Source organism: Parasteatoda tepidariorum, chromosome 3 (assembly GCF_043381705.1).
Source record: "Parasteatoda tepidariorum isolate YZ-2023 chromosome 3, CAS_Ptep_4.0, whole genome shotgun sequence".
NCBI classification, from domain to species: Eukaryota; Metazoa; Arthropoda; class Arachnida; order Araneae; family Theridiidae; genus Parasteatoda; species Parasteatoda tepidariorum.
Window position 1 is genome coordinate 24,039,387 of NC_092206.1, and position 15,494 is coordinate 24,054,880.

General features: G+C 29.7%; 1 protein-coding gene across 3 annotated transcripts in view; it reads right to left on the reverse strand.

Moving 5' to 3' along the window:
• LOC107450353 (protein O-mannosyl-transferase Tmtc3) overlaps positions 1–15,494 on the reverse strand; it is a 133,651-nt gene that overhangs the window by 39,312 nt on the left and 78,845 nt on the right. For all 3 annotated transcript variants that reach the window (XM_043040419.2, XM_071178411.1, XM_071178412.1), the window contains exons 4-7: positions 10,044–10,125; positions 4,376–4,475; positions 3,382–3,494; positions 1,630–1,796 (exon numbers count right to left, since the gene is read on the reverse strand). In XM_043040419.2, the coding sequence (XP_042896353.1) occupies positions 1,630–1,796; positions 3,382–3,494; positions 4,376–4,475; positions 10,044–10,125 (462 nt within the window). The remainder of the gene's footprint in view (positions 1–1,629; positions 1,797–3,381; positions 3,495–4,375; positions 4,476–10,043; positions 10,126–15,494) is intronic.

Consider the following 15,494-nt stretch of genomic DNA (forward strand, 5'->3'; position numbering starts at 1 on the left):
TTTGTATTTTCTATAAATGGAAACAAAAAACTAACAAATAAGCGTGGTCAGACTCACTAGTGTGTTTCATTTCGTATAGTGAAGAACTATGATTTCTATCGCCGTATCCGTCCAAAGTTGGTAATCTGGCATGCACTCTTACCATCAAACATATCTGATGAAGTAATTTGCGTCTTTTTAAATCTTTTAAGCACATTTCGCACCCTCCTAAAATCTGTATGCTCAACCATAGATTATAATATTAATCGTCTGTTCATATATCGTCATGCGTGATTTGTAAATCTCGTGATTAAAATTCGCGAAGCTGAATTTTTGAGTTGTGTGAATACCAAAATACGAATTACTATGTAGAATTTGTACATCATAAAAATATGATTCGCAATATTTAATAGTATTATTTGATTTAATTCCAATAATTTAATCCCAACTATTTAATTCCGGACTTAATACAGACATACATTATGTTCCAAATAAAATGCAACTCAGAAAATCAAAACATTGACAAATGAGAAAAGAAATATTTTTGAGCAAAAATTACAAGAAACATTGTACAAGAAACTCATGGTTTTTCATTACAAGAAACTCGTGGTTTTTCAGTTAAGAAATTAGGATGCTTAACAAGATTATAGAAAAAATTAACCAACATTTGTGACTTTTTGACATATTATTCAAATTTAATTCGGCACGGGAGTTGGGCAATCTGCATGTGCAACTTATTTTTAATATCCCAATAGAAAAAAAAAAGCAGGCTCCAAGTCTTTGGAAGTATCGGTGATCTTTAAGAAATTTAAGGAAAGACATGTTGACTCAGCCGATGGACAATGGGCCTCCTTTCTGAAACCAACGGAATCTTTCCGAACTCATAAATATTGCACACGCAATTGCTCTCCGGTCCCAAATGCCCTTGGCGACAGATTTATCTGTTAACCATAGAGCTATTTCCTCGTTTTGCATTTTATTTGGACATATTGTACTTGGCGACACATTTTCTGAAGAGTAAGAATTCTACACACTTTCGCCCTTGCTATTTTAAAAAAAGTCTTAAAGTTTACTGTTTGTTTATGTTGAAAACTGATACTTTACTGTTTGTTTATTATAGAAAATTTACTAAAAATGTACTGTTTTCGATATTTTTAATGCATATGTTTATGTGAATGACCGAAATTGGTGGTTGTTAAGTTCCATCGGTGAATGTTAATTATCACATAGTCTCTTTGGTAAATATCCACAATATATATTAGTTATACTTAAGTGCCACTGCCCGTTATATATTTGCCCGGTATGCTCTACATCAACGTTTTTTTATGTCAAGCTCCCCTGCCACAGAATGCATTTAACCGATACTCCGAACACTGGTGTTTCTCCTAATCTACCCTCAGCTGATATTAAAATATCGAATAAATATAATAATATCAACGAATAAATTAATATCAAATCGGATATAATAAATATTTCGGACATTCTCCAAAGCGACTATGTGATTACTGGCATTTACCGGTGAAAATCGACGTTTTCTTCATTTCGGCCATTTACTGTATCACATATAACTAATAGTACAACGATGTAATTGCTTTTTGTACGATGCTTTATTTACCTTAGCATGAAAAAACAAAAAACACAGATATTTACCTATTAAACACTGGGAGACGTGGACCTATTAGCCTGCATCTTAAATAAACCGATAAAGTGAGAACTGTGGTAAATATTCCAATGCGTAGCAATTTATCTTTCCACCAGGGCGAAACAATTCCACGACCCAACAGCAAATAACGGATACTCTGTAGTCTGCCAGGGCTCTAAAATAAAATAATTGTTTATGGAAATTTCCCTATCATTAATTTCAATATGGAATCACAATCTTAATAAAATGGTTTTGAAATTAACTTGGACATTTTTTTAAAGTTTTTAACAATTTTATAACAAAATTACACTCAAATTAATTTAAAATTTTTTTTTTCTACAGTGTATTTTTTCACTTCAGTAATTTATTAATTTTCATAACAGGAATTTTGGATTACAATAATTTTGCCAAAAGAATTAACATGTTGTATGGCTTCAAAACTAAAATATTGAAAACTTTTTAAAGTTATTATTAGTTTTCTGTAATATATATTTTTGGACATGTTACAGAATAGTATTTGCTGTTAAAGTAACACCGAAATAAAGGTTTGCTGAATTTAAAATTACATAAATTATTGCACATACTCAATTGTAATTCTGCAGTCAAATGCTTGTTTTATTCTAGTTTTTAGCTTTGTTTACAACCGTTTTTTCATTATTGTTTAAACTGCTGTTAATAAAATAAAAAATAAAAAAACGTAACGAATTTTATGAGTTGTTATGCGATTATTGAAGACTTCATTTTGTAGAGTTTGGTTAAAGGAAAATAATGCTAATGAAAACATTTCAGCTGCATTTCAGACTAGAATTAATTTAAATGCAACACACACGAAATTTTATTCTTAAGAAATTTACAAATAAGAGAATTGTTGCAATTATTAGCCAAGAACTTATATAACAATTTATTAAACTTCATGTTTTAAGAAGTTTCCAAAATTGTCTTGTATCTTGGACCAACACATATTGCACTCTGGACCAAATTATGTTACTCATAGAATAGAACTCATTTTGAATTTTGCTTCTTTTAAACTTGTTAATTGATTAACTTGCAAATTAATGTTCATCCAATTAAAAGTAATTTTTGTATACTTTACTTTTAATTGCATACATGATTGAATAAAATTAAATTATAAACGTAAAAAGGAATAGTTTGGGTGGAATGCTCCAAATATGTATAGCTTTTCTAAGATCATAAAAACTTTCAGAAATTGTGAGTGACATAAATTACAAGAATACATATTTGATATAAATTGGATTTTTGCACATATCTTGAGTCGTTCCAGTGTACAATACGGAGACTGGTTCAAGGCATATTTTTTTTAAATTTTTTTTAAGTGTAACAAAAATAAACTTTTTTTATCTCAGAAAGAGGCACATTTTGGAATCTATTAACATTAGCTCTGTTTTAAAGTGCACTTTTTGTTAAGTTTTGTTTTCAAATCAAACTGACTGTAAAAATAATACAGCAGCTACAAAATTAAAAAAAAATCACGAAATGCCTGGAAAACCTGAAAACGTTCACAGCATAGCATATAATACATATCATCTACATTTACCAAGCATGGAATTTATCCATTAGAGGGGCATACATATTTACAGTGGTGGAATTTACATGTGGTTCAAGATGCAACACATCAAGATGCACTAAATAAGGAAATGTGCTGGTGAATATGAACAAATGCGTTTAATTTCGTATCATTTAAAAATATTTTTATCACACTCCTTAAAAACTAAAGATGAAGCAAGTATTAATAGTCTTACTTTCGGTAAGAAAAGTTCATATACACAGCAAATAACCAGAACTGTGACGGCTTGTTCCTTACAAAGTAATCCAGCAACAGTTATTATAGATACTGTACCACAGTCTTGCCAGGCTAAACATGAAGTACAAATATTTATAAAATATGAAAGCTGAAAGATACGAAAATACTTCATTTTCTTATTAATAATAAACTAACTTGTTCAGCTTTAAATTGCTTTTTAATGGTAATTAGTAATAAACAGATATAGGTTATAAAACGTTGCTTTAACTAAATAAAATAAATATGAAATATTTAAAAATTTTTACCACATTAAAATAATATGAGAAGATTTAAAAATATAATAACGAGGGTTTTCGTTAAAATCCATTTCATTACTATCAAATAGTATTATTACAATAGAATAAAATGCGTAGTAAAAAGTTGTTTTATAAATATAAATGGGAACAAATAGGTTAATTTTGTAGTTAAAAATAATAAAAATAAATTAAATGGTAAAATAATTGATGTCTTTTGTAAAAAAAATGTTCCAGTTTCAAAATATGCGTCAGTTTTAAAGTATCTAAGTAAGCCTAGTTTTCATAAACTAATTTAATAGTTTTTTAAAAAAATAATATGAAATAAAGAAATGCCATTTCTCATTTTTGAAGTAGTTTTTTCTAAAAAAAATATTTTAATCATTGAAACTTAATCAAGAAGATATTTTAAACCTATTACTTTAATATATAGGTAAAATAATTTTTTAAGAAAAAAAAAAAAAACAACAGAAATCACGAAAAAAGCCAAAGTGTAATTTAGTTTACCGTTACTTTATTTTTTTATCTCATTTAAAAATAAACTTTATTTTTTTGCCGCATAAAGTTTTTTCACAGTCATTTATGAATTATATAATTTTTTTTATTCCACATGCTACATTTATGATAAGGGTAAAATAATAAGAAATATAGATTATTAAATAATTCCATTAAAAAATATTAAGCGTGAATCGCACTTACTATTTCTAGATTTCTGATATCTGTGATGTACGTAATAAAGTAAGGCACTCAAAAAAGCAGACGCAGATAAAAGCTCAGCTCGACCAACTATGCCAGTTACCTGTATGATAATAAGGCCCATTATCATTACATAAAAACAAGTAGTTAAATACAGTATTACGCAGATGAGTGCTACGCTAGCCTCCAAAAGTTAAGAAGTTTTCGTAAAATTAGTAGAATTGGAAGACTAATTAAATAAGTCAATAGAGTTGACCCTTATATATTATACTCCTCCCTTATATATTATAAAAAGTGCATAAGTTACATATTTGACATTATTTTAATGATTGTCTAATTCTGAATCATTGAGAATTTTTAACTAACATTTGAACATAGTTAAATTATATTAAATTCTGCTTAAAATTATGCTATTGAAGAATTCTAAATTTTAGTAATTTTCAAATTAAATGTATTTTAATTGCATTTAACCTTTGCTTTAGCAAAAATCTTTTTTATGCAAAGTTATGATGAAAAGAAATATTAATAGAAATTTTTTTCTTCGAATTCATACAAAACCAAAGTTATTTTATAATTAAAACTAGATTTAACATTTTGTCTAATCGAAACTTTTATATTTAGTAGGGTTTCAAACAGCTTCATATTATGCCAATCACTTTATAAATTCATCTAACTAGGCACTCTTTTTCATGGTAGTCGAAGCATCTATCTATGGTCGCACAGGTTCCGAGTTCGATCCCAATTGTCACTTTGAAATCTCTCTCGCACTCTCTCCTTATCGATGCCCACGATAACGAATACGCAACGCTCTCACTTCCCTACAGATGTTATCGTTACACTACTTCGCCTCGTTCTACTGTTCGCTTTAATTCGTCGAATAAATCATCTGAGTCTCAAACAACGTAAAGACCCGAATTGAAGATAACTTTTACAAGCACACTATTGATTACGGTCAGTGGCCATACATTTTACAGAAAAATTGGCGCATTTGCATTTTTATAGTCATGATACATTTAGAGCAGGGCTCGAAAAAACTCAGAAATTTTACCCGTCCCCTAGGACGGCTTGTCCTTTAATGTACCCGTCCTCCTTTGAAACTGACCCGTAGCTTCTATATAAATAAAAATATAATTTTCTCTTATTTATTACTAACATTTATATAAATTGCCCAATGAATAAGTAGTTACTAGGATTACATTATACAGTAATAAAAGAAATACTAGGTTACTAATAGTAAAACCTAGTAATTCTTTTATGAAATAATTTATTTCCTTTATGAAATAATTTAAATGACAAAAATCAAGTTATCTGGAATGTCAATTTATCCAAGGGTACTGTGTTTTTTAAATGAATCAAATATGACGTTTGTCAGTTCCACGATCAAGCCAATGATTTACACCGGTTTCTGCACAGATATCTGAAAGGGGTTTTCCATTTAGGTAGATGTTCATAATTGCGTTTAACGCTTCTTGTTTAAGACCAGTACTTAATGTGTTTTTTTGTAAGTTCATTTCTGAAAAGCCCCTTTCAACCGCTGTAGTACTTCCATATTGAGAAAACATCAATTCCACCATGCGCAGTATGTTGCTGTATTTCTAGATTAGAGGGTCATTTTAGAAGTGAGGAGTTGGACTCCTGTAAGATAACAAAAATTGAAAATGTATCACGAACATTAACGGGAAAACGTCGGATTCAAGAAATTTGTTGTCCGCGGGGAATTTTCGACCGCCGAGGACGGGTAGTTTTTCGAGCCCTGTTTTAGAGAATGATTTTATTTTATGGTCAGTGACTGGTATATTTTTAACCGATCACTGAACGTAATCTAGTGAGGAATAAACATAAAAACGAGACATTTAGCAGAAATGGGAAATTAAACAGTTTTTTAATTAATACGATGCCGAATTTCCCATAAATTCGAACATTATTTTCAGAAGAAAAAAAATTAAACGTTAAGAAGAAAAGTCCCTTTACAGAGCAAACAGTACTTTAAAGTTTTTCTCGGAAAATTGTCGTAAAAACATTACAAAGATGGGTTATTGTAAAGAATGCATATAACCACTAACTACGCTGCATTAGTCACGTCGAGTTTCCATGCTACGAATTAAGTTTGTAGACACTGAAATAGGGAAAGAAGACCAAAAACGAAGTAACCCTTGTTCCAACTCTTTTAGCGGCGACAACGGAGGAGGACTCAAAGCAGTTACTTATTTACGAAGGAAGTAAAAACATTCTCAATCAGATTCTGCTCTGGAGATATTGCTCAACTATGAATCCAGTGAGTATATTTACTTTCTGTAAAATCCTGGATATGATGAGTCTGTTTTTCATTAAAATTAAATTCATTTTTTTAAATTAAAATGAAAAACCTTTCTTTTTATGTAAGCAATAATGACTCTTTTATAGACATAGGGGAATGAGGCCGTGCAGCCATCCAACATGTTGCTTTCTCAGACCATTAAACCCTCCCATAGTCGACTTTTAGAACAATAGAAGGTGGAATCCTTGGCTTCCTCAAAATAAAAACATCAACTTTGGGCTTCTCAATTTCTAAGTCTAATTCAAAAGTCTAAGAAACTTGCAATTGCAAAAATTAATTTGATACTGGGAGGCATCAAGTTGGATGGCTCATGTCTCCCTAAGTCTTTGAAACAGGCAATGTTTCTCTTGGAAGAGTTTTGAGATGTTTTTCATAAGTCTTATGGTCGTTTTTCTTAATAAATGAAGTACATTTGGATTTCATTACAGTTCTTAGAACTGTAATTGCGTTGAAATGTGTTTCAGCTTTTAAATAGAATTTTTAAAGCTTTACCATATTATCTTGTATAAGAAGAATAAAATTGCACCACAATATGACTCAACTTAGAATAATTCTAAGTTCGCAATAAGTTTGTAGCAAATATTTTGAAGAAAGTTGATTTTTTTAATAGGGTACACGTTATTTTTTTATTATATTGCCGTTATTGTATGTTAAATGTAAATATATCATAATAACGTAACTACAATAAAATTTAACGTTATTATAATAAACGTAAATGCAATAAATAAGAAATTATTCTCATTCTGTAGATACCGAGGAGAAATAAATACCTTTATGTAATGCATAATCATTTGATTGATGCATAACAATATTTAAGCTTCTGTTTATATTAAGATTGCGTATTCAGTTTTGTTCTCTTATAAGATTTTAAAATTATTTAAGTAATTATAAAATGTATTTTGTTCATAAAATATTTAGATTATGAAAGGTTATTTTAATTATTTTTTCTAAGAATAAAACAAAAATCATGGTATAGAAACTTATTAAAAATATATCGTTGCATTCTCTTTTTAGTCATTATGTTTTAACTATAATCTTCTACTGTAAAAGATACCTTTCAAGATTTTATAATAACTTCGAGTAAGAATTTCAAAAGATTAATTTTCTAATCTTCTTGTTAAGTATTAAAACTCAATTAGAATTACAAATTGGTATTTCGTTCATAGAAATTGAAGTGAGTGGATGAATAACTAATAAAGATTGAAATAATTACTATGTTGAATACAATTTCAATACAATTTACGAAAATAATTGTAACAAAAAAGGACGAATTTTATTTTTAAAAAGTAATCGAATTTTTCTTACGTTACAAATAGGCAATTATAATGATTAAGTTTTCAGTAAAAACTACTTAAGTTATTTAAATGAATTTTACCGTTAGATTGTTCATCTTTTCGTTCAAATCACAAAAACGTTGTTGAAAAAGTAACTGGTTCATAGTTTATTCAGTACATAGAACATATTTATTTTATTAACAATATGAGTATTTTTGTTTTTTGGTTTTTAACGTATCTATTTTTTTTTGTTGCACGGATTATGCATTTATAGAGAAAGTGTTCATGTCAACTATTTACAAGAGATTAGTGTGGTAATTGTTTGATTAAAAACTTTTTTAAAAGATGCATAACTTGGTGCTCTCGTTGGACATAACTTATAACTCTATAACATAACATATAACTTTAATTATACTATATAGTATAACATATTGCTCATGGGCTGCAATAGTGGCACAACTCAAAAGACACGCGTTTTGGACTAAGAACAAGTGTACAAATGAAAATACACATTCTTCCAGCAGCAATACTAGCACAACTTATAATTCAACTTGAAGTTAATCTTCGTTTAAGCAAACTAAAGCATTTCTTATGCATTTTGCTTATTAAAGTTTTCATCGGTATGAAAACTTTAACCCCACTTATCTCAAGACTTGATTTTTTGAGTTGTGCCGCTATTGCAGCCCATGAGCGATATAACTCTAATTATACTATTAAACTATTTAAAAATCATCTATTTCTCTCCCTGAATTTTTTTAATCATCAGTACGTAGTTAAAAACACTGTAAAAAAGATTGTTTCGAAATTCAGCATAGATGTGTCAAAATATCTCCTGAAAAAATTTTATATAATTTCAAAATCTCATGTATTTAAAATTGAAAAAGCATATATTCATTTTTAGCAACGAAGAAGAAATGTGTCAGAGAGATGTTCTTTGCTGCCGGCAGGAATTGAGGACCTCCTGGTTCATAATAAGATGCTCTGACCACCATAGTTGAACACACCATTCTAGGGAGAGTTCGGAAGCTTAATTTAGTGACCATCGAAATAATACATCACGCCATACATTCAATTCATATAAAGTTATTAAGATAAAGCGAAATGAGTGAAAAATGAAGTTAAAAAAATTTCCTGACTAAGCTTTGGTATCATATTTTCCAAATTGCAACCCATTGTAAAATTGAAATTTGAAATTAGTATGTCCATTGGCTGTTATTTTACAAAATATATGTTATGAAAATTTGAAATTTTTTTAAAGTTCCACTCCGCATTCTACTATGTTTAGAGCATCCCACTGCAGGTTCATAGTAGGATGCTCTAACCGCCATAGTTGTACACCTCAGTGAGGAAGAATTGAGAAGCTCTATATAGCACTTCATTAACTGCAGTATGTGTCACAATGAACAGGCGTTCTCTGACCACATCCTTGATTGCCTGGAGCTTACCAGACGGACAATCCTGTGATGTTATTGTTCTTTTTTAGGGTGCTCAAAATCTAGGTCTCTGCTGGTCTTGGGGATGTGCAAGAGCATGACACTTCATAACATCCTATTTTTCATTTTAATGGTACAAACGGTTGCAATTTGGAATATATGGTCTTGATAGCTATATCAGGAGATCGGTAATTTTTATTTCATTTTTTGCTATATCTCAAAAATTCCAAAGCCACAGGAAAGTATAACATGATGTAATATTGTGGTGGTCACTATGTAAAGCTTGCTAAACCTCCCTGGACAAGGCTGTGCAATGAATGTGGTTAGAACATCCTACTTCGATTTTGAAGATCCTTGGTTCGAATCCTGCCGTCACGCAACAAATATCTCTTTGACACATTTTTCTCACCACATTAATTTTGGGACTATGCATTTTGCTCAAAAGTGAATATATGCTGTTTCAATTTGGAATACACTGGGTTTTCAAATCCGCCTTAATTGAGAATCTCTTTTTCATTTTTCTTTTTTTTACAGTAAAATATTTTTTAATTTGCAAAAGTGCGTTTTTTTAACATTGGTCAAGTATTTTGGTTGTTAGTGAAAAAAAACATTTTTAAATTTCAAAAAGAATAGTCATAGCTACCTACGGCTTCTGTGTGAATAGGATGTACAGCAAACAACAAGCTGGATATTATGCTGGAAGTACTGGAGAGGAAATAGAGGCACATCCTAAAATAACACATACATTTTTTAGAACAAAATTTTTTGATAAACTGTTATTTTCAAACGTTTTTTAGTTCGGAAGAAAACAAAAAAAAGTGTAAGCGAAATTCAATTTCGTACAAAAAAAAGTTTTAAAAAGGATGAAAAGTAGCTTCGTTTGTTGTATAGTAGCTGCAACTATTCTTAATAAATTAAAAGGAATTCAATAACTCAATAAAAAGCTTCATTCATTAAATAACTGAAGGATTAAATCTTCAGAAAATCAATAATGAGAGATAATTTAATTGGTTCATCATGTAATACCGATTTCAGATAAGGAATATTGAAAAATCAAGATATATACGATTTATTTTGAAATATCATGATATAAGATTGAAATATCAAGATATAAGATTGAAATATCAAGATATAAGACTGAAATATCAAGATACAAGATTGAAATATCAAGATATAACTAAGATATATACGATCAACAGATTTCAAATGTACCATTGGTTTCTCTCTCTAACTACAGTTTCTTTTTAAAATGACATTTAAAGTAAATTTTTTGTTGAAGTTTTGCAGTTTTAAAAACGTTATGTAAAACATGGTGTCACATAAATGCTGAGACAAACTGTTAGGGAAATTTGGGATCAGGACATTATGATTAAAATTGCATAGAAACCCATTTCGTCATACGCCTCTGAGAGAGCTTCCATATTATGATCGTGTTTCTGAATAGTTCGTTATAAGGAAGTGCCTATGGTGACAATTACGAGCATAGTTTCGTATGAAATTTTAATCCTGCAACATTTACGCAACCCCCTGTTATATGTAACGTTTTTGAACTCTTATATTTCAACAAAAAACATAATTAAAAAAATTCTGTAGCTTTAGGAGCAAAACCAAATTTAGATTTGAAATCCCCACACCCGAACTAGGCAAAATCAAGTATTTGTATAAATGCAACAAAGATTTGTCCTCCAAAGTAATCGATAATTTTTTTAAAAAAAATATTATAAAAATTATAGCAATATAATGCTAAAAAACTTTTAAATGAAGCAGTGACTCAGTTAGAGTCTGAAAAACTTCATTAATCTATCGAATTCTTAATCAGTAATAAAAACATTAAGCAAATATTTAAAATAATTATAACTATAAAGTTTAGAGAAAATAAAGATTTTTCTCTAAAAACGGCAAGTGCAAGATAATCAAATGCAAAATATTTTTAATAATATATTTTAGAAAAAAATCCAAGCAAAATTTTTTTTGGCCTTCTAACAATGTAATATCCAATCTATTAAAAAAAATCATTTCTAATGTCGTATCCCAAATAAATTCACAAACATTTCTGTTACTGAAGGCAATCTATTCCGATTCAAGAAATCACACAAAAGCAGATGTCGGTATTATTGATTTAAAAGCAGTCGGCCATGAAAGCGTTATACGCCTGGAACAACAAATATTGACGTATAATGCTTAGAAATAACTTGTTGATGCAATAATTGTAAAGGAATGTACTAAAGAATTTCCAATCTCGAGATGTTTATTGGATTTAGCCTTAGAGAGAGAATTCTGTAACACGATAAATGATAATTTCTGAGAAATTTTAATACCAGATGTAGATTTCATTAAAATAAATAAATAAACAACTGATATTAAACATCAGGTTGTGAGTAGATTAGGAACAAATTTGTTTCAATTGAAAAATAAATCGAGAAAATTTAAATAATTGTATGATGGTAAGTCAATGCATAAATCCGATACATTAATTATTTTGATATTAAGGATTTCAAATGGCATTATAATTAGTATAATTGCGAGTAGGCGTACAATTAAAGGTGTAATTTTAATGCATTAAATGATTTTGATCTTAATGATATAGTTGAATGTTGTGGTATTTGTTTATAAATGAGAAATTTAACTCCTTACTGTAGAGATTATGTTGTCATAAAATTGTATGCTGAGAGATTTAAGAAACCACTTGTTTAAAAAAACTATATAAAATAAATAAAAAAATTTTTTTTCCAAGTTTTACCTAAATTTATTTTCTTTCTATTGTCTCAACTTTAACCAAAATCAGATGTACATAAAAACTTTTAAACTTGGGAAAATATTTCATTTAATATCCGACGTTGAATAGCTCATCCATTCTTTGGCTTACGACTACCAATGCCTAATTCTGTATCCATGTAAATTTGAACCTAAAGCAGAAGACAAGGAAGCTTCAGGATCAAACTTTGGGACAAAATAGCATTCGTAGAGAATTTTTTGTTGGAACTAAGTACGCGTTTGCATTGCATGGAGAGAAAAACCACGAATTGCGTGATAGCGGAAGAATCTAATCTATGATCCATCTTGCTTGGAGGATATTTTACTTCGGCACTGTAGTCTGTGTTTGCCGGGAGCAGAATTCTTTTCGACAAGCTGCCACAGGGATTTGAACCGGGGTCGCATCACAGAAATGCGAGTTCTCTATTCCTTGTTTCACCTTGGCTTTGTGAAAATATTGATAATTTCAAGCTAGCCTTTTTATATCCTCTTAGAACATTGTTGATGGTTACCGCAGATTTATTTTGGCCTTTCAGACAAAAATAAACCTAACATTAAAAATTATTCAAAATTGAGTTGCGACGCAATAAAAATTTAATTAAGTTACTGCAGACAAAAATAAATTTAAAAAAGTTGATTACCTTCATTTCAAAGAGATTGCATTTTTGAAATTTGCGAACCTACCAAATGCAGCATTATGGTCTTGCAGATAAATACAGAGGTTCTGCTACTGAGTAAGGCAGTATAACTAACAGAGTGCATACGCATATTTTAGGGAATAATTTTACATTACGCGATTTTGTTTCTTATAATATATTAACATATCAAATGATATTGAATTGAGGTAAAAATACATAAATGAGTAAGTTAACTCTTTTGTGAGAAGTCGGGGAAGCTGTATTAAGATCACCGTACTTTTTGAGTGCTGATCGTGAGAGATGAATTAAGTTTACAAGTTTACGGTCGTGGTCGCTTCTGCGTTGCCTTTAGCAGTCGAGTGTATACGTTGTACGCTCTGTGTGATCGAGATGAGAAGTAACAGCGTGAGGAGGACTACGTCGCAATCACAAGTAGCAAGTCAACTGTTCAATGTTGACCATCCATCGAAGTAGGCGTGTTTAAATCGTATTGGGCGTTTCTACTCAGGTAGACGTGTTCACCTCATGTCCGAAGGCTAAAATGTGGGGAGAGTGTTCATATCGAAGTGGGAATATCTGTCAAGGTAGGCATGTTCACATCACGCCCGAAGGTTACCAATATAAGGAGAGTAGATATCGATAATGCCAACTTTCTTCTATGAAAAGGTACCCCCCTCCCCCATAGAATCGAGTTAACATTTCTTATATACTAGTGAATTGGAACTGTATTTTTGTAGTGGTAGATACACTAGAAACAGCATTCTTTTTTTTTGTCTTATAAATACAACTACGGATAACAAAATTATTGTTCATATTCGAATGTGTAGTTCTTCAAGAAACTACACATTCTTGAAAGAACAAAAAATTTATTAAATTTAATTTGCACATACACCACCACTCTAGAATAGTCGTTCTGTGGCGAGAGTATTATCAATTATGTCAACTTTCGTCTATGAAATGATACCCAAGATAGAATGGAGTTAACTTATCTTATATAATAGTGAATTGGAATTTAATAATTGTAGTGGTAGTTATGATACAGTTCAGATCATCAGATCATATTCTGCTCTAGGATTACATAATTTTTTTGAATGCCGGCTTGGCGATAATGTCATTCGCCACAACCATTATGGATAATTAAATGATTATCATTATTAATTTGCCTTTCAGAGATTTAAATAAGTGCTGAGCATTTTGCTCATTAAAGAACGACATATTCTTGGTAAAAGTAATCTTCATTTTTATTTCCCCTCTCTTAGAAAAGACGTTATGATCATCTGTTTGTTCTGCTCTTAAGTTCACATTATTTTTTTAATGTCGGCCTGAGGATAATTTTATTTTGTCACTCAACTACGAATTTTATCAAAATAAGATATTCATTAAAGATATCTACTGTTAAAACGATTCCGAAATAATTTTTTTTAAATATTTGTTGTGAAGGAGAAAATCAGGAACAATTATTATAATTAGGTCCTTATCAATTTACAGAAGGATCGAAAATGTGATGAGATATTCCACGTAAGAAAAAAAGGGTCTTAAAATTATAATTTTACACAAGTCCTTTTAATTATTCAACTACTTTTATGCATTCACATTTGGTGCTAAAGCTTTTCAGTTATAGACAGGTTATAGCTTTAGAATATGTTTCATTTGCGATATTTAATTACAGTTCCTTTGGTAATCCTTATGCGATAATCTTTAATTCTAATCCCATATTTTTATATAACATGAAAACATAATGGTCTAACATGATTTTTCATTGCTGTGGGTGCATCTTCACTGGCCGGAAAATTACATCCTGTTTTTCCACATTGATTTCCATATTGCTTTGATTGTCATGAGCATAAAATTAATAAAAGGCATAAAGGTATGGGGATATAATTATCGACTATTTCAATATTCATCTATTATAATGAACATCATGATAAAATCGAGTTAACATGTCTTATATATTAGCGATTTGGTATTTAATATTTGTAGTGGTAGTTACGCCACGTTACCCCCCTTCCAGAATTTTATGTGTGATTGAATTCGATGAACGATTACCACTAGTTGATTCATGCTGTTTAAATATTTATATCATTTTCGCTTATTATATTCCTTCTTCATTTTTTATAGCATATTACTTATTATTTTTTCGTATTTTTTGTTTATAGCATTTCGCTAATTTTTTTCCTTCAATATTGTTTATTTACCGGGAGTCTTTATTTACTTCACCGGATGGTTTTTTTTTGTTTATGACATTTCGCTCAGTAATTCTTTTTTTTCCTTCATAGCATTTCGCTCATTATATATTTTTATTTTTTCAATATTCAATCACGTCCGGGTCACCATTTGTGGGGACATAATTATCGACTATTTCAACATCACATCTATTATAAGATACCTCATGATAGAATCGAGTTAAAATGTCTTATATACTAGTGATTTGGTATTTAATATTTATAGTGGTAGTTACGCCACAAACGTATTGTTTTTCTATAAATAGTTTTGCATCCCTAATTTAACGGCATTTACCTTTACTGCTATAATTACTTTTTTGATTTTGATAGCTTTCTAAGAGAATTACTTTTGATAGTTTTTTTAAGAGTTTTAAACTAAAAGAATTACTTTTTTTATTATAACGTAATTCCACGATACATTAAAGTTATTTAAATCGGTGTTTAGTCTTATTAACAGTTTTACAATAATTATTTTTTATGCAAT